This window comes from Leiobunum rupestre, chromosome 10 (assembly GCF_980474605.1).
Source record: "Leiobunum rupestre chromosome 10, qqLeiRupe1.1.hap1, whole genome shotgun sequence".
Classification (NCBI taxonomy): Eukaryota; Metazoa; Arthropoda; class Arachnida; order Opiliones; family Sclerosomatidae; genus Leiobunum; species Leiobunum rupestre.
This window is the reverse complement of record NC_143393.1, coordinates 48,332,084-48,359,755: the sequence shown is the minus strand read 5'-3', so window position 1 is coordinate 48,359,755 and position 27,672 is coordinate 48,332,084. Positions and strand designations below refer to the sequence as shown.

The 27,672-nt window shown below is 38.2% G+C and overlaps 1 protein-coding gene across 2 annotated transcripts in view; it reads right to left on the bottom strand.

The window, feature by feature from the left end:
- LOC149926093 (solute carrier family 52, riboflavin transporter, member 3-A-like) overlaps window positions 1–21,031 on the bottom strand; it is a 38,859-nt gene extending 17,828 nt beyond the window's left edge. The window contains exons 1-4 of one of the 2 annotated variants that reach the window (XM_090160254.1): window positions 20,627–21,028; window positions 14,355–14,900; window positions 8,882–9,046; window positions 3,654–3,884 (exon numbers count right to left, since the gene is read on the bottom strand). In XM_090160254.1, coding sequence (XP_090016380.1) covers window positions 3,654–3,884; window positions 8,882–9,046; window positions 14,355–14,900; window positions 20,627–20,791 — 1,107 coding nt within the window. In that variant the 5' untranslated portion in view covers window positions 20,792–21,028. Of the gene's footprint in view, window positions 1–3,653; window positions 3,885–8,881; window positions 9,047–14,354; window positions 14,901–20,626 lie in introns of both variants that reach the window. The other variant, XM_090160255.1, reaches the window with a different exon arrangement.
- Window positions 21,032–27,672: the final 6,641 nt, after the last annotated feature.

Sequence of the window (27,672 nt, the reverse complement as noted above, 5' to 3'; positions counted from 1 at the left end):
TTAAGACATTTTCTCGTTATTTAATAAATTAATTGTACATTAGTTATCGTTATTTAGTTTTTCGTTGAGCAAAGTTTTTAGTCTATGATTAAATATATCCGAAATAATTTGAAAAATGTTATTCCTTTTTTTAAATTGTGCGATTTTATATTAAAAATAATAATTTATGTAAATTCTATACTCTACTTTTAATGCGACAAAATACAATTCCGATATTCAAATATTTAAAAATACTTAATTACAACAAAATACAATTCCGATATTCAAATATTTAAAAATACTTAATTACAACAAAATACAATTACGATATTCAAATATTTAAAAATACTTAATTAATGTACTAAGTTACGTTTAAAAGAACCTTTTGTAAACACGCTTTCTAGTTTTCTGCTCTCTTCCAACTATCTTGCAATATTTTCAATCCAATTATATCTGTTTTTATATCTTTAACTTTATTTCTCAGTACAATTTCTCTTTGATTAGCTTCATCTAACTTAAATTTCCACTCTTCAATATGCTTTTCCATTTCATCCAAACGCTTTCTTATGTCTTGCACATCTAACCAAGTCACATTATACTCTTCCACTATTTTACTAGCTTCTTCAAATGTATTGAAATCCCTATGGTTATAAGTAAGAAAACATAATTAATATAAAAAGTTCAGAAATGCTAAAATTTAGGTCGTCTGAAAGACCCTTCTCTCTACTACGTCACAAGAGTTTTGTTAAAGTGAATCTAACAATTCCAATATGTAAATATAGGTATAAAATAAGATAAAAACAACTTGACTATATTTTAAATACGGTAATCTCGGAAATCTCGAGTCCAAACTCCTCAAAATTACTACATCCCCCAAAAATCCGACGCTTTTTTTAAACCTCAAAAACTGTACGCACTCGAGGTGGGATATATTCCAATGAATATATATTTAAGAAGTTTAAAATAATTTTCTTTAAATTACTTCAACTCCTGGGAATAATATCTAGAAACGACATTAGAAAAACTCTCTTGATCGCAAATATCAAGTCGTTAATTGGTACCACTTCAACGCGTTGAAATGATATCTAGAAAAGTCATTTAAATTATTTTGTTTTCAAAATATCTCGATTTCCTATAACTTTCGAAGAACTACTTCCAACATTCTAAAAGACATTTTGTTTTCAATTGCAAAAAACAGTATAATTTGATTGGTAACACTCGTGTAGACTTCCACGGTAACAGCAGGAGCTTATCTCAACTGATGGTGGGGAGAATGGATACATTTCTCATAAATTAGTAGGCTTTTATACACAAAAACGTGAAACAGTTGAGATCGTTGAAAACTTTTCCAATTGGGGTTTCTTTGATTGACAAATGTCAAAACGTAGTGAAATCTATTATAATTCGTGGGATATTAGTTCTCGAGATTTTATCTTATACCACCTCTCAACTTAAGATATTCCACTTGAGTCAACTTGATCTTGGACACGCGCGTTTATACATGATACAACAAAAATTCCAATACATTCACAACCTATTCCACCTACTATTACTAAAAAACGTAACGAAGTTTTAACATACAACACCCACCACTACTTAATAAACAAGCCGGATACAAATGTATATTGTTTTACACCCACCGTATGCGGAAAACGCGGACTCTTTATACGTTCTGAACTTGACTAAAATTAAAAACAATAATCTAAGATACCCTTTAAAGTTAAACTCCTTTAGAGTTTATCAGTAAAACCACTTACTTTAAGTATTTTTTAATCCGTTCGGTCTAATAGTAGATTACGCATCTATAATCCATGATGTTTTCATTTAAATTCAAATTAAAACGAATTGAAGGTTTGAAGAAAATATGAATTTAGTTTAAATAAAATCCTTTTATAGTGCTTTGAAGGACTCTTAATACGTTTTGAACTTGAATTAACTTAAAAACAATAATCATATGTAACATAATTAATAATAATCAGCTAGGCGAATACCCAAGGCACCACCTTTGGCCTAAGTCATCATGCGACTTTTGAAGCCCTTAATTCAGGTGGCCGGGTTACTATGCGTAGGAGGGTGGTGGCAAGCCCTGCATGCCACGAGATCGAGCCAACAGCTCCCTTCACTAACTATTACCGTTAACCTAGACAAGTTTTATGGAAGGGGAAACCGAAGAACTCGGGGGAAAACCCCTTAAACCAGTGGGGAGAGAGCTTGCAAACTCAACGCAGAACGAGTTGTTCCGAGTTTTCACCCAGTGCCACAATCTGGGATCGAACCCGGCTCCCCTTGCTGCGAGGCGAAAGTGCTAACCACTCCGCCACCCCACCTTATTACTCATAAGTATGCCTCTGTATAACATTTCCATTGAAAAAATTCAATGAGACCTTGTTTCACGCGGAACATACATTAAGCGGACTTACTTAAGTATTTTTTCAATCCTTATACCTATATTTACATATTGGAATTGTTACAAAAGGTTCTTTTAAACGTAACTTAGTACATTAATTAAGTATTTTTAATTTACCGTAATTAAAATATAGGTAAGTGGTTTTTATAGTATTTTTTAAATTCAAATTAACCGCGCCCCTGGGCAATCCGCGCCTCCCAGGTAATCCACGCACGCGCGCGAACACTATCTTCCCGCCTAGGTTATCAAGTATCATACAACTTACATAATTTCAACTTATTAAGTATGATAAAACGCGATGAGATATTCGTTTTAAGAAATAATCGTGATATAGGTTCAAATGCCAAGCATATTTAAGTACTACAATGATATTAAAATTAAGTTTAAAAATATTTCCATTCTACGTCACTTTAACAACAAATATTCCATGACGTCAAAACACTCCATGCTTTAAATTTAAATTAACCGCGTCCCCCGGGTAATCCGCGCACGCGCGCCGCCCAGGTTATCACTTTTTACATAATTTCAACTTATTCCGTACGATAAAACGTGATAAGATATACGTTCAAGTGTCTTTCGATATAAGCGGAGATAAATAAACAAGTTGGGCCTGAACACAATATGTTGATATGAGCAAAAACAAATCGTCGCGAAAAATATCATAAATACATTGACTTTTCGACGATTTTACCCCCATTTCACCCCTTAAATCCCGGTACCCGATCCCGAACCCCGATCCCGAACCCAAACCCGAACCCGGGACTGACGGGTCGACCTTACTTTCCTTCTACTTTTAGGTATTTGATTTGGTGTTTGATGAGCTAATTTATAAATAATTGTTTAAAAATGGTTTTTGGGAAGTTTTTTTTAAACCATGTTAGTGGGCGCAGTTTCGGTGTCTTTCCCAGGCGCTGATCAGAGACTTTTTTACCGGTAGCTGGCATTCTAAGGACGTCAATCACGATCCCTCATGGATCACATGGCTTCATCTAAATAAACTGAGCTACATTAAAAGTCGCTAGATGAATACCTTGGGTATTTGCCTAACTGATTAGCTGAAATAAATTTAGCTAAACCTTGAAATCGTTAAATTAAATCGAAAATTATTGATTGAAATGAATCATAGACGTGGAAAGTGGTAAAATGACCCTAGTGCCCTTTGACGTCGCTGTGAGGATCGAAATGTTTCTCTTTTTTTCATTTCTTTTACCGCCTAATTATTTGGCAACCTTGGCCTCCCGATTAAGACAATATGGTGTAAACTTACGATTAATATTTTCCCAACGAGTAGATCTTTTAGTGGTGAAAAGGGATTGTAGACTGCCGTCACCAGGAGGTAGGCCGAAATGGCGCTGGCGAATAAGGTCATCGCGGTCAAGGTCTTCAGCGAACGAACCTCGACGAACAAGGCCAGCAGACAGGCGCAAGGGTAGGCCATTCCAGCGAAAGTTACGGACAAATGGAAAGCGATATTTCCGTACGGAAGACAAGAAAATGGCTGAAATATAAAGAGAAGTGGTTCAAAATTACTAAATAGGCACAGGACCGTAAAGACAGCCCTAAATAGGTGTACTTCGAAAGTCAGTGGGTGAAAATTTTGCTTTCTAGGCAAGACTGACTTTCCCAAGCTGAAGGCAAGACGACGTTATGAAGCGAGTCTTCGCAAGATAGCGGGAAAGAAATTTTCACTCTCTGACTTTCGGAATCTATCTATTAGCAAGAGACATAGTAGAAAAAGAGTCTGCCTCGACACTGCCTCCGTGTGACATGAAAATTTCCATCGTCTCCGCCATGTTCTTTCCACCCTTGCGCATTATTACATCTGACGGGCGTAGCACTTTGAAAATGTGCTCGTTCGAATTCCTACTAGGGTCGCTAGTGTCGCGGGTACTATTTAAAAAAAAACGATTTGAATTTGAACAATATGATTGGCTCGCTGGTGTAGGGGTTAAGAGGGAGGTTGGGGAAGTTGGATGTTTTGAAGAAACATATGGCAGAAGCTAGCATGGGAGGGCTCAAGAGGCAGACTCTTTTTCTTCTACGTCTCTTGCTATTTTATTAGCAAGAATGTATTAATTTATACTTCGGGAATTTGTTGAGACGACATTTAGAATTTTTCCCAATCCTTATTATAGTCCAATAAAAATGTCGTGTTACAACCCTTATTCGCTACCCGTTAATGCGCCCTTACCTGGAAGCCTCTGTCGGAAGTCTAGGCTAAAGCTTTAGGTCGGGAGACTCTGGGCCGTTAAAGGGGGAAACTAAACATGGAAGCGCCCAGAAACATATCCCCATTTCGTGACGGGAGAAAAACTGTTGTGGCCAGGGATCATCTCAACCAGGAATCCATACCTCTACTTGGAATGCTTATCCTACCGTATCGCGTATGGTAAGATCACTCTGACGGCTTTGGCCCAGCCTACGAGATAAAAAATGCCCTCTGCGCGCGCTCCCCTGTCACGTAGTTATTTGTTAAGTTATCATAGTGACGTCAAAAAACCGTCAGTCACATCGAGACGAAAATCTGCCGCGATAAGCATTCCAAGTAGAGGTATGGATTTCTGTCTCAACATATTCATTCTCGCTGAAGGAAATATTCCAGATAGAAAATACATGGTTTTTCTGACAATTCTGTCACAAATTAAGAGGACGTGTTTTTGTTTTGTTAAAGGGTGGATCGCTGTTGATTGACTTTTAGGGCGAAAAGTCTGTAGGAGCCTCTATTCCTACCATACGTAGGAGTACACCTTTCCCTCCAAGCTCAGTGGCCAAGATGATTCGCTTATAGAAAATTCTGCTAAACTTGTCACTGCTTACACTTGAGGGGTAGTATACCGTAGTGCCCAAATTTGACTGAACGTGAAATAGGGATTTGCAATTGAATTTATGTCCTCGAAATTTTTCAAAACACTATATTCACTTTAGCTAAATCTCTTTTCGAATCGAACACCATTCCAAAAATTAAAGAATTACGTTCCATAATTTCGTATCGGTTTTGTTTATGCCATAAACAAAAAGTTTCATCCAAATGACATTACCTTAAAGAGGCTTTGAACTTCTTTTAATACCTACTGAGGATTGAGGACACGCAGCCATGTTTATCAGGCGACGTTGATTGCGATCAATCCCAATGAAAATTTCCTAGCTTCAACCCTGTTTATGGGTACTTTGAAATAACAGCGGCTTCGACGGTCCGATCGCGCTTTTCAATTTATTTTTAGAAGGATAACAATAGGAATTTCATCCACCCAAAAGTAATTTTAAGGGACACGGAATCATTTAAAGAATTCGGTCCGAATATGTGAGTTCGAAAAAGATGGTTTACTTTCTGTCGCATGGTTAAAATATTTGAGCGCGCGCTAATTTTCATTTCAAACGCTCGCGATATCAAGCGATCCACAATCTACTAAAAAGAGCGCGCCAAATTAATTCACTTTTTATACATGTATTTTTCGGCATTATATTTAAGAATCCCATATTTCAGCTAGCTCCTCCATTCCGTACCTCGTGTTAGGAAATACAACCAATCAAATTTTGGAATTTTCAAGCTCAATTTCATCAAACGCGCTCCTAGAGGCAAAAACGTGAAATTCGTTGATCCACCGTAGAACGTTCTACTTTATAATCCCTTTAATATCTCAATTGAAAGCCACAAAAGCCTATAATTCTTGATAGAACACCGATATCTAATTAGCTGTCAACGCTTTGAAACTGCGGCACACTTTAACGATTGAGATTGGCTTTTCTGACTAAGACGGATTTATCTTCAAAAGTTGTTTATCTTTGAAAGATTTGCACTTTATTCATAGGTTTGAGCCCTTGAAACATAATTGTGACGACCCAAGGATTAATCCACTTCAAAAATCACCTTCGTAGTACCTCAAAGGCGGACTTGGCTATCTTTATCTTTCCTTCGCGATTCATTAGAATTGTTGCTTAAAGGGAATATAACCTCAGGTATTTGGTTTGGAACACCAACGGTTGCAGCTCTGGCCGCTCTTGCCTTTGGCTTTAAAAATGTTTGGCGCCACTGTACGGGAAATTTGAAAAATTGAAGGGGTCTTCCATAAAGATTTTTTTGCAGGTTATATTCCCTTTAAACACTATTTGAAAGGCGACTCTAATATGCAGTGGCGTAGCTAGGGGGGCTTGGGCAGCCCGCACCGGCTGAAACCCGTTTTGGGGCTGTTTTGGGGGTGACACCCGATCGTGAAAAAAATAAAACACTAGATAAATTCGAAAATCTTTTCTACACGTTTTGACTAGTAAGTAGCACACCATGATATCCGCCCCGGCTGCCACCCATGCTAGCTACGCCTCTGCTAAGATGGGATAGGCCTGTTTCAATACATTTGGCGTAGTTGTGAATAACTGATGTATAAGCTTCGAGCTGATTAAAAATAGCGACATCTACTTTAAAACCGGGCAGCTAAATGTATGAGGAAATAGTGGACTACTTTTGGATATATATGTTTCTAGGTTGAAACTTTGAGCCATTGTACCAAATCAAGAACGTATGTATTTATACTTAAAGCGAATGACTACGGGGAGACTATTTTCAGCGTTGCTCTCGATAAGCAAGTTCCTTCCCCCCTAAAACTAAACCCATCAGCCCGGTATCACGTTCGCTCGAATGGTTCAGAAAGTTATTTGGTTATTTAATTAGAATGGAGTATAAAATATTTTGAAAATGGGCTAGATGTTGGGGAAGTACGATAAACGTTTTCCCAAACTAACGCAGCGATAAATTTAGTAGAACCTTCTTAGACCGAATAATCTTGGCCACTCCTAATATCGAAGGAACGCCCGCGGGGAAGGCGTACTCGTACGAATTTTGCAACTGGATGATAGGAATAGAGGCCCCTACAGATTTTTCACCCTAAACGTCAAACAACAGCATTCTGACAGGCCAAGACACGAAATTCGTTGATACACCATAAAACTTCCTACTTTATACTCCCATTAATCTATAAATATCAAAATTTTTGGTTCTTATAACCATCACCACTGACCAAGAGTGCATTTATTTAAAATCAGGCGTAATTACTTTATTGAGCCTATTTTTAGCGTGGTTTCCAATCCCCCTGGTGCACGAAGAACAAGATCGTTTCCCCAAAGAAAAATCCAACCAGCCAAGTATCTCATTGGTTTCCTAAAACGTCTTCCGAGGCGATTGAAAGCCACGCGGGTAACGTTTTTCGTTCCCCACTCGTGCCATGGGGGTGGGCAGTTTCGGTTTCACCACTGGCTGAAGGGCCGCTGCAGCCCGCCACAGTGTTGGAAATAAGCTTTTTAAAAGTACTGGTCAATATTACCACAATACCCCCTACTTAAAAAATAATTTACTGGTAATGCCCTCTCTTTTCTACCCCACTTATCTCCTTCCCTCTTGTATTTTACTTTTGAAAGTGAATTGTTAATAGCGATTGGGAACTATAATGATATTTATTTATCACAAACCAAAGAGCTTTGATATTTATTACATTTCTTAAGGAACTTTTAAAAATATTTCATCATCTTCTTGTTCTTCGAATAAAAACTTATCCGTATTTACAGTTTTACATCTTCTAGTCCTTCGAATAAAAACAGTTTTACTCCTTTCCGACTTTCTTTTTGTTTCTAAAAGCCATACAGAAATTGCAGGATAGGCATCAATGTCTTCTATGCTTATTTTCTTAAACATATTCTTAATGATTTATCTAGATGTTTCGCATTTAGCTCGACGAATCTGACTGATTGTAGCGGAAGAACGTCAAATTGCATTACTGCCAGATGCCAGGAAATACGTTCGATATAGGAGGCAAAATCCGCAATTTCATTGGGTCTGATAAGCTGAGAGCGCAACGCTTTTATCATTTTCTCTTTTCGGTAATAAACTGGTCATTATGACCTGTGAACCCCACAGATTCCATTTAATTTACTGGTCATAGCCCAAAATAAACTGGTCTTTGACCGACGCCACCGCCCGCCACCGCCTTATTTCCAACACTGCCCCGTTATAGTAGGCGAAAACTATTCGCTAGTTTTGGGAGTAATTTTTAGAAAATAGCTAGTAACTTCAAAATAGAGTTTGGCTGTTATGGTATGGAAGAAGTTGGTAGTTTGGGGGTAAAAGGTGTACTCTTTTCGTCCCAAAGCGAGCGAATAGTTTTGGACTATAAGTTTGAGGTTATTTACATCGAGCGCCATCTCTACGCGTCTTACGCGACTATCTTCTTATTTTGTTTTGGTTGTCTCCATCGAAAATAACTCCGACTTGGAGGGCGGGGCTTAGGCGGTGGAACCAAACCCCTAACCCGTTCGCTACTCCCGTAGGCTATATTCCTTCAAGTTTCAAGCGTACGATAATAATTTCTGGCCTGGATACTATAGTTTGATTTCCACAAACAATCAACGTTGACACTCGTTGTTTCGGATAAATTCTTCTAGACGCTTCCAGAAACGTCAGGCCGGTAATTTAGGCACATGTATAAAATATATTTTAAGATTTCTTACTTGTAGAGCGGGAAAGATTCCAAACGTCAACAGACAAGACCAAAATTGAAGAGTTAACAGAAGCAGATAGTTTAGTTTCGGCGCCTCAACAATTCTCACGCTCTGAAATATGTCGTCGCCGCTGGGATTTATCGAAGTGCCGTTCATTTCAACCTCATCGGTGTCCTAAAAAGCAGATAAATCAAGCTAAAGCATGAATACAAAAACGACTTTAACCATCGATCTTGGCCTATGTTCAGTAGCCCCGCCAGGATTTTTTCGCGAGTAGGCACTGCGTGATTAAGAGGCCCCCATAAGAAACTCCTTTGTAATTTTTGTTGTTCTTTAACTAGCCAAATTCTATATAATTATTTAAAAAATGTATTATTATTAAATCAATAAAATTTTTATTATTATTAAATTAATAAAAAATTTATTATTATTAAATTAATAAAAATGTTATCATTATTAAATTAATAAAAATGTTATTATTATTAAATTAATAAAAATGTTATTATTATTAAATTAATAAAAATGTTATTATTATATTAATAAATTTTTTATTAATAAGTATATTATTTACAAATAAATATTACCAAATTTACTTTTAATCGAAGAATTCCACCCTACGATTACCTCTTTATCCAAATTCATCAACTACTTATTTAGGCTTGTCTCCCCCATTGTTAAGGGGGAAGACTACAGTGGCCATTGTCTAGTTTCGCGCTATTTCAAGTTGAACTGTTTTATTGTTGTGTTTTAACTTATTAAATTAATATTGATGTGTAAAACAGCCTCTTGTTTAGTGCTTAAAATAATTTTGACAATTTTAAATTTCAAAGTAATCTAATTTAATTCGGACCCCCGAAGCTAAACACGTTGGGCAAGCGCCCAAACTACCCTATAGTAGTTGATCTCTTGAACAATAATTTTTCCCACTAAACTTGCTTTTAAATCATGACATTTTTTTTTAAATATCTAATATTGCAATAAAGTTTCCCCTATTCCCAATATTGTCGGCGGATGTGTAAGTGTTCCCCTGAAGTGCTAAATCTTGTTGGGCACATAAAATAATCACTTCCACGTGTGTAGATAGGACCTCTCTGTTTCTAATAACGTCTAGTCTATGGTTGGATTCCATGTAGTCTAAGTACATTTTGTAGGCTAGTTGGTGAGAAGATTTGTTGGAAGTGAAGTGTTCTTCGAATTGTGTCCCCATGTTTTTCCAATCCGAAAATCCCTTTAGAAATGCAGTGTTTCTACTGCCTAAAAAATGATGGCAACAAAAACAATACACTGCATCGTTTGCAACTGAATATTCAATCATTTGATATTTTTCATACCAAGAAGAATTGAAACCTCGATTTTTACCGCCAATTAATCTTTTAGGAAAAGGATTTAGTTTAGGCTGAACTGGAAGGCAATCTTTATCTAGACTAATATCCAAGTTATTCAACGCGTGTAAGCCCATTTATTTTGCATTGGACACGTTGTTTGATGTATTTTGTGCATGGTTAGAGTTGGGGTTTGCAATTACTTTTGCAATTTCTCCTTCATGAGTCAGTTCCATTTCCATATCAGTACTGACGTTTGGAAGAACTTCAGCAGTATTACTAAAACAGTGACTGTTATCAGTCTCCAAGGATTCTAAACCCTTTCCCAATTCTTTGACTAGGTTTTTCTCAGAACTATAGTTATGGCTTTGCGCCGACGATTTCAAAAAACGTGCCATTGCACCTTTCTGATTACTAACGAAACTATCTTCCCTTTTCCATTTTTCTCATTTTTGGGACACATAAAAATTTTCTTGTACTCATATTTGAAAATGCTACTATTATATACTAATAGCGAAATAACCTTAAAAGGTTTAAGAAAATAAAGCTTAGTTAAAGCTATGTAGTCTTCAAACAGACTTTTTAATAATACCAGCTATATCAAAGCCCTGAAAAAAGCGGTTTGAATATTTTTTTCTAGAATAGCTAATTAGCCTTGAAAAAGGCTTTTTGAATAATCAGCTAGGCTAATACCCAAGGCACCACCTAAGGCCTAAGTCATCAAGCGACTTTTGAAGCCATTAATTCAGGTGGCCGGGTTACAATGCGTAGGAGGGTGGTGACAAGCCCTGCATGCCACGTCTAGCTAGAATAGCTAATTAGCCTTGAAAAAGGCTTTTTGAATAATTTAGCTTCAAACAGATAAATAGCCTTTAAAAAGGCTGTATTGGCAAAGTTAGTCTCGGAAGATACTTAGAAAAAATTTGACTGGGAGAGAATCGAAATTGAGAACTATCTGTTTGTTCAGGAGCAGAAAACGAAATGAAGAAACGCGCGTTATCTGGGACAAGTCCGACCACCGAAGGTCTAGGTCCTTTCTCTACGATCAGTGGTCACTGATATCACGTGATTTCGCAAAAGGGACAAGGAGTAAAAAAGAAAAAACCCTAATCCCCAGGACGCTCTCTATTCAAAGTAGTGACTGGTACGATGCTTTACGCTTCGACTTCAGCTCCGCTGGGATTTCCCTTCGTTTAAGCGTTGCAACGGTTTAAGTCGTATTAAAGAAATCCAGTTTCTCACTTTATGCCCCCTTTTGTGGAATTATAGAAACTAAGCTTATGTTTATTGTGTTGGTTGGAGCATGGACTAATTAACAACAGGGACGGTCCGGCCCGGGAAAAAAGTAAACAGAACAAGCATCGACGCACTCTAGCGGTACTCGCGGGCATAACAGGAAATGCTAGTATAGGCTGGTGATTCAAAATAACCGGGGGGGGGGGGAATAGGGAAAGAAGCTTCCTTGGAATGCTTGGGCCTTGGAATTTAAAAGTTGAACCACGAGATTACCATGCGGTGCTAATATATTAAGTCTTTTAAATTAATCGTCGTAAAATTTTAGAATGTCGAGATTTTCCGATCGTACATATAGTAAAATATCACTGCTTACCGTTCTAAAAGCAATTCCCAAATTTGTTACGGTAATTATTATTATCATAATATAATATTATTATTCATAAATATAAATGATTGTACCAAGGCTTAATAGTTGTTTACCTTTTTTTGATGATGAATAATTTCCGAGATAATTTCGAATCTATCTTAGAATCGGAGGTGGAAAAAATATTATTTTAGTATAATCGGTATAGTTAAATGATAACTATAATGATAGTTATTTAACGTGATAACATGGATGGTTATGAGAGACGTTTGGGGTTTCCTTTCTAAACAACAATCTGAAAATTCAAATCACAACCGCTAAAACCGTTAAAAATCTGTTTCCTGTTTATGAAGTTTGAATCACCAGGATAAAGAATATTTGCCTGGCAACGCTGCTGAACGCTTTAACACTTTTTTTGGGGTCTTTATAGGGAAATGTTATAGATCTGGGCCGTCCCTGTTGTTAATTAGTCCATGGTTGGAGCTAAGTTATCACTGAGGCGAACAGGTGGTTTTTTTTTGCTGCTTTCCTTGCACGACGGACTTCCCCGTCCCGGGCCAGTCTTTTGTCATATACTCTATATCAATGTTAACAGAGTACACTACCAAAAGCAGAAACCACAGAGTTCGCTGCCTTTGTTTGTGTACTCAAGTAATATTGATTTTCAGTATAGGTGGTTCAAAAGGGAACGTTTTGTTAGGGCCATTTAGGACTCTTGGAAATTGGAATTGAATGGGAGTTCTTTTTAGGGGGCTAGATGACCAATTTTTAAAAATAAATAAAATTTAAAAATAACATTTGGAGGCCCCAGAGGCAATTTTTTAAAACTTTTAGAGGCCCCTAAAATAGGCCTAAAATTTTTGAACATAGGCACGTGCCTACTTGTGCCTACTGCTGGCGGGGGCACTGCCTATGTTATTATAAAGGGCCGTGCACGGAAATATCTTCTAATTAAATATCTGGCATTTTAGTTCGACAATTCTGACCACTAGGTTCTCTCCTCGAAGTACTACGTTGTCTAGGGCAAAGCAAGCTTTCAACTTCCAAGGGTCGAGACCAACAAAAAATATGGCGTTGCAAATTGCAAATTGTTTGCATTATAAAGGCTGTTTTCTCCAAAGACAATTATATACGCTTCGCTTACTAGACACAAAAATAAATAGACATCTATTTATTTTTGCTAGACATGCGTCCCCATACAAAAACCTGTTAAAACTTTCGAAACACGGAAGAAGCCTTTGACCAGCCGTTACAGGCACCACTAGTAACACTCTGAAGCGCGGGGAAAATTTTGACCAGCGTGAGACCCTCTGCTATCGTATGCAAGTTGAGCCATTGAACACGCCAGTCTATTTATATACAGTCTCATCGGAAATAAAGGCTTGATAAAATGCTCGTTTAACAATAAATTCAGCTACAACTTTGCGCTAGATAAATTAAAATCAAATTATTAATTAAATAATTATGTTGTGAAGCCACGCCGTCACAAAATGTTGCTCTTTTTTCCTGTCCCAACTTCAAAAAACCTTCCAAGGCCCGAAAGCCTTTGGAATTTATTTAGAAGTATTTTTAACAGGTCTGGTCACGCATTTTTCATATGACACTATTGTTTTAATGTTTTTTTTTTAAATTGTTTTTCGACACTTAGACTCTCGCTCAGCCCCGACTTGGTCTTGCAAGTGAGCTGAACTGAATACAGGGCACACGTCAGGGAAAACAGGAAAATCAGGGAAATGTCAGGGAATATAAAAATGGGCCTAAAAAGTCGGGGAAAGGTCAGGGAAAAGTCAGGGTATTTAATCTTCTTTTGACACTTTTTGAAGGTAATTTTACTCTAGATCTATGACAAATTCTATGATTATCATTTATTTCCTTGAAAGTGTGGCTAATTTTTTCAACATTGCAATAACCTTTTTACTGAAATACAAGTCCATTAAAATTTATTAATTTCTAATAAAAGTTAAAAAAAATAAAAAAATTTGGCCTTAAAAAGTCAGGGAAAATCTCTTAAAATGGTCAGAGAAAACAGGGAATTTGAATCTGGAAATTTTGTGGCAACCCTGGAAAAGTAAATGTTATCTTCCTTGAAAGTAATACATTTCGCCTTGAGCATATTTAGACTCTAGGGGGATCTGTTTTGCGCAATAATCTCTTGGTTGATATTGGTTTTTAATTGTCATATTATTATTATTACATTACTTATGATGCTGGTTGACTGGTTTTCTAATTGAATTACAATGAATGTATTTATTTCTACCTAGGGAGAATGGACGATCCACGCGCATCATGATCGAATTCCTCCCCCCCCCCCCCCCGACATGAGGGGGAAAAGGAAAACATCACAGGCATGTGCTTCAATCATGTCGGAAGACGTCCGTTTTATGGAACCTGTGAGATACCAGACTGATTTGGTTTTTGTAGGGATGGAACTTACTCTTTGAGCATGAGGGTGATTAAGAGCAACGTTAAAAATATGCTAAAAATAATCTCTCTCCGGGTAGAAAGAAATCCATTCTTATAATTCCACTATTTCCACAACTAAAAGGTGAAAGATTCTTACCGCCGCCGGCGTTATTTTCCCTCTATGCGATAAAGAATGGCAGTTCAACAAGAAGAATGCCACCCAACTGGAGGTCATCAAGACCAACAGAGACAACATGAAGATTTCTTCGGGAAAACGGGGTATGGGCGGTTGGCGAATCCAATAAACACTGGAAGTACTGAAGTTACTGGTATTAGTCGCGTTGGCAGGATAGCACTCGGTGTCCTCGATACCTTGGGCCAAGGCAACCAAACTGGGAATGAATCCGCCCATACCCTCGCCGGCCAGGAAAGGCGTCAAATAAAAGCTTTGGAAGCGGGACATGTACGGCAGGAAAGTAATCGAGGACGCCGTGTCCACGATCGAGATTCCGAAGGACAGAATGTACAGAGATACGCTGACTGGATAGTCGGCGACCAGGATAGTCTCGGACCAGAAGAAGATCAAGAGAAGGCAACTGGCCACGCCGACGGCCATCATGATATGGATAGCCCAGTCTTCCGTTTTTTGCGCCGGCCATTTCTTGAATATTAACCAGTACACGACGCAAGATATATTGGCGGCCTGCAATCAATTTTAAACTTATCAATTTCATGGAAAAAGGGGTTAGGAGTGTTGTTAATTATACGGTTCAATAAAACCGATAGAGCAATACAAAGTCTAGACGTGCACGCTACTCTTTATATGGTCATTGCCGCTTTTTCTCAAATCTGTGTCAGAAATAAGCTCTGCTTTTGAAAAGCAAAAAAATTCCGGCTCACGCTACAATTTCCATGGTCGCTAGAGTAGGAAGCGTGTTTGGATACGAATTCCGCACCAAACGCCAATAAATGGAATCAGCTAAACGCGAGAAATAAGAGAAGCCTGACAATGAATACAAGATATTTCAAAGTATTAATACGGTTCCCAATAAAGATAATACTAGTTTTTTTCAGATATTTGTCACCAATGTTTTTAAATGTAAAATAAAGATACACACACTTTTACAAAAATAATTCTAGCTCTATTGCAAGCGTGAGCCAGTCGTAGAAATGATCAGTACCCCTGACAATTATTCAACTTACTACCTAATTTTCAGGGCTCTATCAGGCTATCTGCCATACGGCAAAGTGACTAGGGCCTATTACGAAGTATTTTAAAAAATGCCTAAGGTTTTAAACTTAATGACATAAGTACATTACCTTCAACAGGTCCCCAAAAGCATTTGGAAGGTGTAACAAAAATACTTACATTTATTATATCATTCCCAAAATTGCAATAAAGGTCACAAAGGTATAGGTTTTGACGACAGTGACGAGCTAAGATCACTAGGCCTAACGTCGTCAGCTAATAATGGGCACACATTTAGTATTTGGATAGAAATCTTTCCTATACTTGACCGTAGCCTACGTTAATTAACGTAGGCTATGAAGTGCTTGACACTACGGCGCTACAAGCGGGATTTAGTTTATAATTTATTTTAAGACCACTGTTTAATTAATTAACTTCATTTTATATTTTATAGCGAGGGTAGAACCATTTCGGTGATCTGTATAAACTATATTCAATTCTTATGTGACATTCAAAAGTATTTAAGTTTTAAGTTAACGTTAATTTTAATTACTATTTAACAAGTGTGATTGTTTTTATTTAGTAGATATTCGAATTCTAAGACTTTAGGGATACTTATGAATAACTATCAGTAAATAGCTAAATATCAATAAATAGCTATAATAGTACCGTATATACACACAACAAAATGGTCAAAACCACTTCGATTGTACTCCTCGAGGGCTTATTCATTATGAGTCAAGAGTGCGGGGGAAATAGATAAGACCAAAAGTAAATAACACAAAAAATAAAAAAATAGGTAAGTGGAGGAAGCTGAACCTGAAGGATTACAGATCTTGTAAATTTCGACCTTAAGGTTTTTCGCCAGATTATAGCTTCTGTTTCTAGCCAGCCTAATTAGTGAGACTGTGTATCATCACAGATAATGCTAACTCCAAAAAATCCGTTTTCATCGGTCGCTACAGTTGGTAACTATGGAGCTAAATTTTCCGGAGTCCTGGAAGGAAATGGGTAAACACTGTTAACTACGCGTAAGGGAGTGGTTTCGAATCGATGGTAAGAGGTTCATATTTTAATATTATATTTGGCCACATATTTACCGGCGCCGCAAACAACGTTGCCAGGCAATCAAACTTCTTTGCCGGCCAAAAAAAAAGATAGCAGTGTTGTCAGATTATTTTGAGAAACACCTTAAAATGGTCGATTCTAATTTCCCGCCAAAAAATGTGGAAGTAAGATAATTTGTTCCTTAGGTATTTTCCTCGCAATAATTGTAAACGTTTAACGAAACACTAGATTTGGTTGGAATTGTACCATAAGTGTAAATGGCTCTAATACTAATTATAATTAATTATTATACTACGACTTTACGAAGAAGGGATTTTAACGTCAAACTGATTTTGATGATTGTAATTTCGGACTTAGGGGTCATGTGAATTTTTTTTAAGTGTTCGTCAGCACCAGCGAACACCCGTCTTCTCAATTAAATTGAATATAACCGCGGGGGTAGCCACTTAAGAATTATGGTGTACAAATAGCGAGAAATCCAAATAATTATTTCCGGAAATCTAAAAATCCACAAGAAATATAGGAAGTACCTACGCATTGTAACCCGGTCACCTGAATTAATGGCTTCAAAAGTCGCATGATGACTTAGGCCTAAGGTGGTGCCTTGGGTATTAGCCTAGCTGATTATTATTATTATTATATTTGGAAATCAGGTGTACAATTTTTTTCCAAGTGGCTACCCCCTCGAATATAACCCTAGAAGGGAAAGTCAAGCTTTCGCCATTATTTATTCATGGCGTGTCAGTAGTATACAATCCTGCTGCCGGGTGTGCTGGTCCTCAATAGGTTATAGTGTGCAATAACTGGTGGCTTTACCGGGGAGTCGGGGTCCAGCTCTTGTAACCCATACGGGCGGTGGCGCACTGGGAGATGTTAGCTCTGATCAAATGGTCCTATCTCCACCTCCGACTTCGGTCAGGTTTGGGCTGGATACTGAGCTTCGGCTCAGGCTAACGGAGAGGGTCCGTGCAAACTGGCCGCCTCGGCGGATTGGGTAGCCTGCTGTGGGGCGGTGGGCCTCCGTATGATGGCACGGCGGTCCAGTTTCCCGGCCTTTTGGAACAACACCGGGATCTCCGGTGCCAGCTGTGCCGGGTTACTTGGGCTGCTGTGTGCTCGTCGTTCCCCTTTAGGAGCTCTCTCCAAAGGGTTTGACTCTTTACCTACGTAGGTGGGGTGTCGGCTGGAGTTGCTACAGCATCCATTCTTAATCCCACTGCTGTGTGCGAAGTGGGGATTGTTCCACCCATTGCTGCACCTTCTGCTGGGTTGAGTGGCTCGCGTCAAAGTGGCGACCATCAGTAGTAGGGTACTGCTACCCATGCTGGATTTGTCACCTGTCCGGGCTAGGTGGACGCTGGCGTAGGGCACTATGATGATAGGCCTCCGGTGGTATGGTCTCTGTTACTTGGTACACCGGGCTATAAATTCTGACACACTGCCGGGTGTGCTACTGTGCTTCTATTGCAAGATGGCGAATTTGAATTTTCTACGTTAGAGACTGTCGCGCCACGAGTGAGTATTGATGTAAACTTTACCATCCCTGCAATTGTTATACTCACTTTCATAAGGCCATAGAAAATGACAACTTTTATGGAAAGTTCGATTTGCTTACAGGAAAACAAACAGAGCAAAGTCCTTAGAGATGGCCCTAATTTGACCTTTGGGCGGGAAAAAAGTAAATACTCAAAAAACCTTTTCTAACACTATTTTAAAGGGAATATGACGTCAGGTAGTTGGTGTGGAACACTAACGTTTGCAGCTCAGGCCGCTCTGGCCTTTGGCTTTAAAAATGTTCGGCGCCACTGTAGAGGGTATTTGGAAATATTTAAGGGGTCTTCCGTAAAGATTGCTTTGCAGGTTATATTCCCTTTAAGGTTATTTCTTTGTTTATATTTAAAAAGAACAGGAAATGTTAAATTTTTCATTTCGAGGGATCCGCAACCTACGTTGTAGCATTTGAAATTATCAGTCTGATAATGATGTTTTGTATCCCTTCCGACAGCATCAGCGTTCACTACGTATTCTAACTAAACTCAACTTTTACCATTTTTCTCCAAATTAGGTAGCACATCCTTTTAAAATGATACTACCCAAAATAAAACGTGCGGTCAAACTTCACCTGCAAAGTAAGAGCGGCCAGAGCTGCAAACGTTGGTGTTCCACACCAAATACCTGACGTTATATTCCCTTAAAGCGATGATTCTAGAGATATGCAAGTACAGTCTGTTACAAAAGTCTTCGACAAGGGAGTTTTTGCATTTATCTTAAATTTTCTCGAAACGTGTAAACGATAGAAAAATGAAACCACAAGCAATTTTTAATACTTTTTTATTTCCTTTCACGTGGAGTTGTCGTATTTTGCAAAGCGATAATAGTTACGGCGGAAACGCCAGATGTCGTTTTTGACAACTTTTTAAATAATGTAGTTACGCCCCTGAAACTGGCATTTTTGGATTCAGGGTGGTCGATTCATATTTAGAAAGGGTCACTGCCATTGCTCTACCACCCACGGTTGAGAAGCTATAGCCGGTTGCAATTTTCGATTCCATTTGGGAAAAACTAAAAGACGCCAAATATCACCTGTGGCATTCCATCGATAATGCAGAACGTTTCAACAACAATTAATATTGTATAGGAAAAGAGACGAGAATGGAAGCAATAAAAGTAGAAAATAGGCGTTGAAAACTGTAATTACTGGTTTAGCATCCTTTCCTCGAGTGAATGGCTTTTTTACAATATTTTGATAGACACAGTGACTAAAAGGCTTAACATTGAAACAATGGCAAGTGTCATACTAATCTGATTTACTTGTGGTAAAAACGAATTAGGAAGAATCGGTTGAGGGGTTAAAAGGCGGAAACCTTTTGCTACACCAGTGATTACAGTTTTCTTCACCTATTTTATACTTTCATTGTTTCCATTCTTTTCTCTTATCCTATACAATATTAATTGTTGTTGAAACGTTCTGCATTATCGAAGGAATGCCACAGGTGATATTTGGCGTCTTTCAGTTTTTCCCAAATGGAATCGAAAATTGCAACCGGCTATAGCTCCTCAACCGTGGGTGGTAGAGCAATGACAGTGACCCTTTCTAAATATGAATCGACCACCCTGAATCCGAAAATGCCGGTTTCAGGGGCGTAACTGCATTATTTAAAAAGTTGTCAAAAACGACATCTGGCGTTTCCGCCGTAACTATTATCGCTTTGCAAAATACGACAACTCCACGTGAAAGGAAATAAAAAAGTATGAAAAATTGCTTGTGGTTTAATTTTTCTATCGTTTAGACGTTTCGAGAAAATTTAAGATAAATGCAAAAACTCCCTTTGTCGAAGACTTTTGTAACAGACTGTACCATCGAACATATTTTTTTCTAGCCATGTCAAATACCACCGAGTACTCATACAAGTCTACATTATTACGCAATACGCACTTATGCAGCGACATCTAGAATCGATTCGGTCGTGAATATGTTTCGAAAATTCGAGCGCTTTATTTTCGAGCAGAATAGGCGATATTATAAAGTCAGATATGCTTGCTCAACTTGTTAAAATGGGATAACGAAATAATACAGCTAAAGCCTACGGATGAATTCATAGGCTCTTTGGTGGGAAAGCTAATGGAAGCGTAGTCGAAGGTGGCCTTTCCCATCAAAACAAGAAGACCACGTTACTTTATTATATCGCCTATTGGAACACACGAAAAAAATTTCGAACACTCGAGAGAAGTCAACTAAATAATGCTAGTTGTCTTTGCAATATAAGGGGAAGGGAATTTTCACCCACTGACTTTCGGAAGCAATCTAACAGAGACCATAATTAAAAATCAGAAGTTTATAACATTTATCTTACTTAAGAAATATCCATCTAAGCTCGACGCGGTATCCCTTGGACACGAATTTCCCGCCAAACCACAGATTTGTACAACGAATCACGGCACCGAATTGACCGCACGTATTACGTCGACTACCAAGGCCTCACTTTCGGCCCAAGTCATCTAGCGACTTTTAATGTCATTGATTCAGATGGCCAGCTATACAGCGTAGGATGGTGGTGGCAAGCCCTTCATGCCGATACTCAATATTCCCTCTAACCTTTAAAAGGTTTTATCGTAAGAGATATATTATATACTTCTGAGAAAATTAATAATAATGACGAAAATGAGCATACTTGCAACGCTACTGACAAATTGGACGCCAAACTGGGGCCTTCGGGTAGACTGTAGACCAGCAGGGGAATTTCCAGCCACAGTCCGGACATCCCGACCCACGAACCGAATCCGAAGACGAAGACGAGGCCAGAAATCCTCCAATCTATGTATTTACTGTATTTCATCTTGGCCTAACAACCACACTGTTGTTTTAATTGTAAAATATTCACGCATTCACTAATTAATGTAATGGTTGAGTGCGAGACATCCTGCACGAGTCAGCTTGGATTTCTGTCTGAGGCTATTGAGGGCTGCAAATTATCAGTGTTAAAATATTTCTACACGGACGTTGAATGAAGTAACACCGCTAAACAGAAACGACCGAAGATTTTCTCACTGATAAGATTATTTAGTCTTTTCAAGTGACTGAGAAAATTGATAAGACGTTACGCGGTATTAAGTAGACTCGTAGATCGTGTAACAATAATCTTTATAAAAAATACACAAAGGCGAAATTAAGTACGTGCACCAAAACGCGTACAAAAAAACTAATATACGATGTATAATTTTTTCGACATTTTGTTCCTACCATAGTTCTTTTTATAAAGTTACGTGGTCTTCTTGTTTAAATGTAGCTCTTACGTCACAGTCTTACTTTTACAAGTCTACGAGCGCGCGCTACAGTCGCCAGAGGAATATAGCTTTTTCTAGCCCGCGTACAAATCGCCCGTACGATTAATATACTAATAAAGCTGGGTCGTGTGACGTAAGAGCCAAATTTTAACAAGTTGGGCAAGACCACTTTTTATTTTATAAAATCAACTATAGGGATTTGGCAGCATGACGTATACAGGGTCTTTTTTTTTGCTCGGAAAAGTGTTTTTTTTTCAAAAACTATTTATAGTACCGATTTCAAATTTGGAAGGTCAATTCTCTATACCGGGGGACATCAGTTTGAGAAATTTGAGCGTTTTCGGTAATGTTTTTCACCAATTTTGAAAAATTATTTTTCGACCACTAGGTGCGAGATAAAAAATTTCTATTATAAAGTTGTAGGCCGTCATCGAAAACCCTTAAAAATTGTTCACTCGACGAAAAACAATTTATTTATCAGTGAAAATTCGAGCTTGAAAAATTTACAAGTTGGTGAAGCCAAATTACGATTGTTTGAAACGATAATTGAAACCGAATTACCTAATCCAGTTGAAACTTTGGTTAAAAAAACGACCGGATTTAAAAAACACGAGGCTATAGGTCAATCCTAAACATGCATTGGGTATTTAAAGGAAAACTTTGGGAGATTATTATCAGTGTTTGATAATATTTCGAACTATGCCTCGTTATTCAGTAGCTGAGCGTACCGAGATAGTTGCCATTTACTATGGAGAAGCAGCGCAAAACCTTAGAAGAGTGACTGAAATCTTCGCAGAAAGACATCCAAATGGAGCACCATCTGTAAATACAGTAAGACGAGCAATTCACGATTTCAATCAATTTGGTAACTTGCAACCTAGGTTTCGCGGATTGGGTCAACCGGATTTAGACTTCGAGAACAATGTACTCGCGTACTTTGTGGCATATCCTCGTCACAGTTGCGCTAACGCCGCTGCTGATTTGGGTTGTTCTGCAAATCGTGTGTGGAAAATTCTTCATAAGAATCGCTATCACCCATACAGAGCTACGCTCCACCAAGGACTAATTGACGGAGACCATCAAAGACGTTATGAATTTAGCAACTGGTTACTAAATGCTGTCCAAGAAGATAGACAATTTTTGCGCCATGTTTTGTCATTTTCTAGAGATTGACCCTTTAATCATCAAAACAGCCATCTTTGGTCTGACATCAACCCACATTGGGGTTTTGAATATCATCACCAGGTTCAATTTGAACGGGTCAATGTTTGGGTTGGACTTGTTGGAAACCGTTTGATTGGTCCCTTTTTCCTGCCGACGAACCTCAACGGCCAAAGGTATTTACATTTTCTACAGAACGAACTGAGTGACGCAATCGACGACCTTCCATTGGCTGAAAGACGTCAGTTGTGGTTTCAGCAAGATGGCGCCCCTCCGCATTTTTCCCGGCAAGTAACTGAGCACCTCAACAACGAGTTTCCTGAAAGGTGGATAGGGAGAAATGGTCCAGTGCATTGGCCAGCAAGGTCACCTGACCTAACACCGCTGGATTATTTTCTCTGGGGATTCGTTAAAGCAAAGGTGTACGCCACGCCCATTGAAACTAGGGAGGAACTCATTAGACGAATAATCAGTGCTTGCCGAGACGTCACACCAGAAATGGTAGAGAAAGCGTTTGAGAACTTAATTGTCCGCGCACAAACCTGTGTTGCAGCCAATGGTGATATTATTGAAAATGTTTTGTAAAAATTTATGTGAATAAAATATCTGCATTTAAAAACCAAACGTGTACATTTTTTCAAGTGTGAAAACTCTACTACGTTTGTATTAGACTTGTTCCCTTTTCAATTATCGTTTCAAACAATCGTAATTTGGCTTCACCAACTTGTAAATTTTTCAAGCTCGAATTTTCACTGATAAATAAGTTGTTTTTCGTCGAGTGAACAATTTTTAAGGGTTTTCGATGACGGCCTACAACTTTATAATAGAAATTTTTTATCTCGCACCTAGTGGTCGAAAAATAATTTTTCAAAATTGGTGAAAAACATTACCGAAAACGCTCAAATTTCTCAAACTGATGTCCCCCGGTATAGAGAATTGACCTTCCAAATTTGAAATCGGTACTATAAATAGTTTTTGAAAAAAAAACACTTTTCCGAGCAAAAAAAAAAGACCCTGTATAATATGTCACCCACGGTTCTAGGGGTGGCCCAATGGGCCGTGCCCACACAAAAATATATATATATATCCAAAAGTAGTCCACTATTTCCTCATACATTTAGCTGTCCGGTTTTAAAGTAGATGTCGCTATTTTTAATCAGCTCGAAGCTTATACATCAGTTATTCACAACTACGCCAAATGTATTGAAACAGGCCTATCCCATCTTAGCAGAGGCGTAGCTAGCATGGGTGGCAGCCGGGGCGGATATCATGGTGTGCTACTTACTAGTCAAAACGTGTAAAAAAGATTTTCGAATTTATCTAGTGTTTTATTTTTTTCACGATCGGGTGTCACCCCCAAAACGGCCCCAAAACGGGTTTCAGCCGGTGCGGGCTGCACAAGCCCCCCTAGCTACGCCACTGCATCTTAGAGTCGCCTTTCAAATAGTGTTTAAGCAACAATTCTAATGAATCGCGAAGGAAAGATAAAGATAGCCAAGTCCGCCTTTGAGGTACTACGAAGGTGATTTTTGAAGTGGATTAATCCTTGGGTCGTCACATTTATGTTTCGAGGGCTCAAACCTATGAATAGACGAGTAAATAAAACCGCTTTCCTTTTGAAATATTTTTAACGAACTTCCGAGGGAATTGTGGGTAGGAAAGGAGAACCTGATTGGCTATTACGGGATTCTGCGCAGAACGTAAATTATACTACTTCTACACTTTTACAAAATGTTCCGGCGAAGTGGCGGTTCAGTGTTCCACATCTTAAACTAATTTATTTAAATATTGAGTGTTAATGATTAAAAAGGTTTCGAAAAAAGAAAAACGTAGTTTCTGGAGATGAACTTAACAACTAAAAAAAACATGGTATGATAATATTAAAATCTCAATTTAAAAATATTTTTCGGACAAGGCTTAATGCATCTTTCAATGTAGGTTTGCTTTGAAAGTGATTTTAAATGAAGATTTCAGTTTACCAAAAGGAAAGCTTTTACAACCTTTAAGGCAACACTTGGAACCACCCTGGAAACTCATTTAGCAAAGCTAATTTAAACTAATTATATTTAATAATAGTAAAACGATAAGAGATCCTTCATGTATATTGTAATCCAAAAATAACAACATAAGCAGCCGACGTTCATAGACCAATGAAAATAGGTTTATAGTTGTAAAAATCAGCCGTAAGATGCCGCTACCATCACAAATATTACTGGATAACCCCCATTTTCTTCCCTCTGTTTCAAAATACCTTCCCCGTGAAAATTAAAGAAAAACTGGCCAACAATTTCTTTACTCGTCTATAAAGTGCAAATCTTTCAAAGATAAACAACTTTTGAAGATAAATCCGTCTTAGTCAGAAAAGCCAATCTCAATCGTTAAAGTGTGCCGCAGTTTCAAAGCGTTGACAGCTAATTAGATATCGGTGTTCCATCAAGAATTATAGGCTTTTGTGGCTTTCAATTGAGATATTAAAGGGATTATAAAGTAGAACGTTCTACGGTGGATCAAGGAATTTCACGTTTTTGCCTCTAGGAGCGCGTTTGATGAAATTGAGCTTGAAAATTCCAAAATTTGATTGGTTGTATTTCCTATCACGAGGTACGGAATGGAGAAGCTAGCTGAAATATGGGATTCTTAAATATAATGCCGAAAAATACATGTATAAAAAGTGAATTAATTTGGCGCGCTCTTTTTAGTAGATTGTGGATCGCTTGATATCGCGAGCGTTTGAAATGAAAATTAGCGCGCGCTCAAATATTTTAACCATGCGACAGAAAGTAAACCATCTTTTTCGAACTCACATATTCGGACCGAATTCTTTAAATGATTCCGTGTCCCTTAAAATTACTTTTGGGTGGATGAAATTCCTATTGTTATCCTTCTAAAAATAAATTCAAAAGCGCGATCGGACCGTCGAAGCCGCTGTTATTTCAAAGTACCCATAAACAGGGTCGAAGCTAGGAAATTTTCATAGGAATTGATCGCCATCAACGTCGCCTGATAAACATGGCTGCGTGTCCTCAATCCTCAGTAGGTATTAAACGAAGTTCAAAGCCTTTTAAAGGTAATGTCACTTGGAGGAAACTTTTCACCTCTCCGAGGGGACAAAGTCCCCTAGGAGGGGTTATACAACCACCGTGTCTGTCTGTGGGTCTGTCTGTCAGGCCTGCGTTCGCATTTTCGGTGCAAAGTGTAATCACTGCGTACGCAGTTTCTCGAGATCTCTGCGTACGCAGTTTCTCGAAGGGTTGGCAAAACCACCGTGTGACGTTGAGCGTTAACGGATTCATTTGCGGTTTGGTTTGGATGGTGTTTTTTCGCTAACCGTCGTGACGGTTTGGTGTATTACGTTTTTGTAATGTTTATGCGTAGGTTGTGAGTGATGAATTTGATGTGTTTGTGTTCTGATGGTTGTGCATGTTGAGTCTGTTGTGTTTATATGGGCGTTTTCTCTCCAACTTCTTCTTAATGACTTTGGGACGGACCGAGTGCTGAGTGTAATGCTACCTCTCAACGTCCAATGGCAGGGTTTCCACCAGTTGTACACGGTATTCGTCTTAGTATCAATTTGCGATCGCATCGGGCGGGATTTGAACCCGAGACCTCCTGCTTGACAGGCGTACGTTCTACCACAGAACCACCGACACTTGTTACGCCTTATTGAAAATTAGATCTTCAGCTTTATCGGAAGCGTATTTAATAGAGTACGAAATTTTGGTTTAATTGAAATAGAATTGAAATTGCAATTATTGCATCGAAGAAATTCTAATTTAGCGTTTCTCTATTGATTAAAAACAAATGCGCCACCCAGGTTTCGAACCCAGACCATTCGGCTTGGCAGTCGAGCGCTCTACCACAGAACCGCCGATAGCTGCTTAGGTTCACTGAAATTAAGACACGCATCGTAAGCATAATAGGTAATAAAGTCTTTTTTTATTAATGAATTTATGAAGGCCTAATCTGGTTTTTTTACGAATGAAATTTTAAAGGTTAAATCTTGTTTTAGCGCAGTCAGCCGAGATAAGAGGGTTAAAGGGTAGACCCTGTGGGTGGTCCACTTTGTTAGTTTTTTGTTATTTATTTACGGGTTTTATTAACGACCTATATATAGTTGTGTTAATTCAAAGACGATAATTTAACGTTTATTGCTTTAAGAGCTGGCGGTTAGTCAAGTGGCTCTCTGTGCTTTGTTGATGATAAGGTTTTTGCTTCTTGTAAATATATTTGGTGTGGATATTTGGATATCTACGATTTCTAACGCAGTCAATGATTTCCTGGGTGTGCGAGTCATTATATGATATTGGAAATTGGACGGCATCGGTCTTTTTCATGCGGTATGTGTCACAACGTCAACTGGAAGTCTAAGAGTGTTGAAATAAAATGAGCGTTAAAGATGCGGCAAGTATTTCGTAAGCGAGAAAAATACAATTACCATCTGTAGATATTTCTTTCATTAAAATTTGCTTAGTATTATATTCAACTGATAAACATGTACTGTAAAAAGGGTTAAATTCAATTGTTCGTTGTTTTAGTAAGTCTAACTCGCTGTTGTAACTACTTAATTTATAATATTCTGAATAAATTAAACTCGATTGTTTCGTCTCAATTATTTAAATTAAAATTAAAATTTTATACCGGGCAGGGTTTGAACCGAGAATACGTTTTTCGTAAATAACTCTGAATTGCGGAGATATCTTTGGGGGTCGTGTCGAGAAATTAATACCACTAGGGACCATTCTTCCGAGGAAAGGTATATTTTGGCTTGCCAACTTGTTGTTTATGGCATAAACAAAACCGATACGAAATTATGGAACGTAATTCTTTAATTTTTGGAATGGTGTGTGGGAGAGCACAAATAAGGAGACAGAACCCGCCGACTACCGACTGAAAAAATAATCGTGGGTTCGGGGAATTATACTAAAGTTAAAAAGTACAACTAACTAATTCCGAACTGTAATAAACTGAATAGAAATTAACACGGATTTAAAACAATAACAGCAAAGGACTTTATTTTCGGACTTAAAATACTACTACAAAAAAATCGCGTTAAGGGCAGTAGTTTTTCAGATATTCTTTCGCGTTTACGCGCGATCACAAAAACTGTTGCTTGACCATCAGGTCCGGGAATAAAAACTGTTTTCTTTCATACTCTCGTTCTAACTTCTACAGTAACTAACGCTCCTCTCTCTCTCAAGAGAAAAAAAAACGCGCGTAACACAAAAGGACGAGATGGGCCAAACCCCTTCTATATCATGGAAATTTTGCTGCC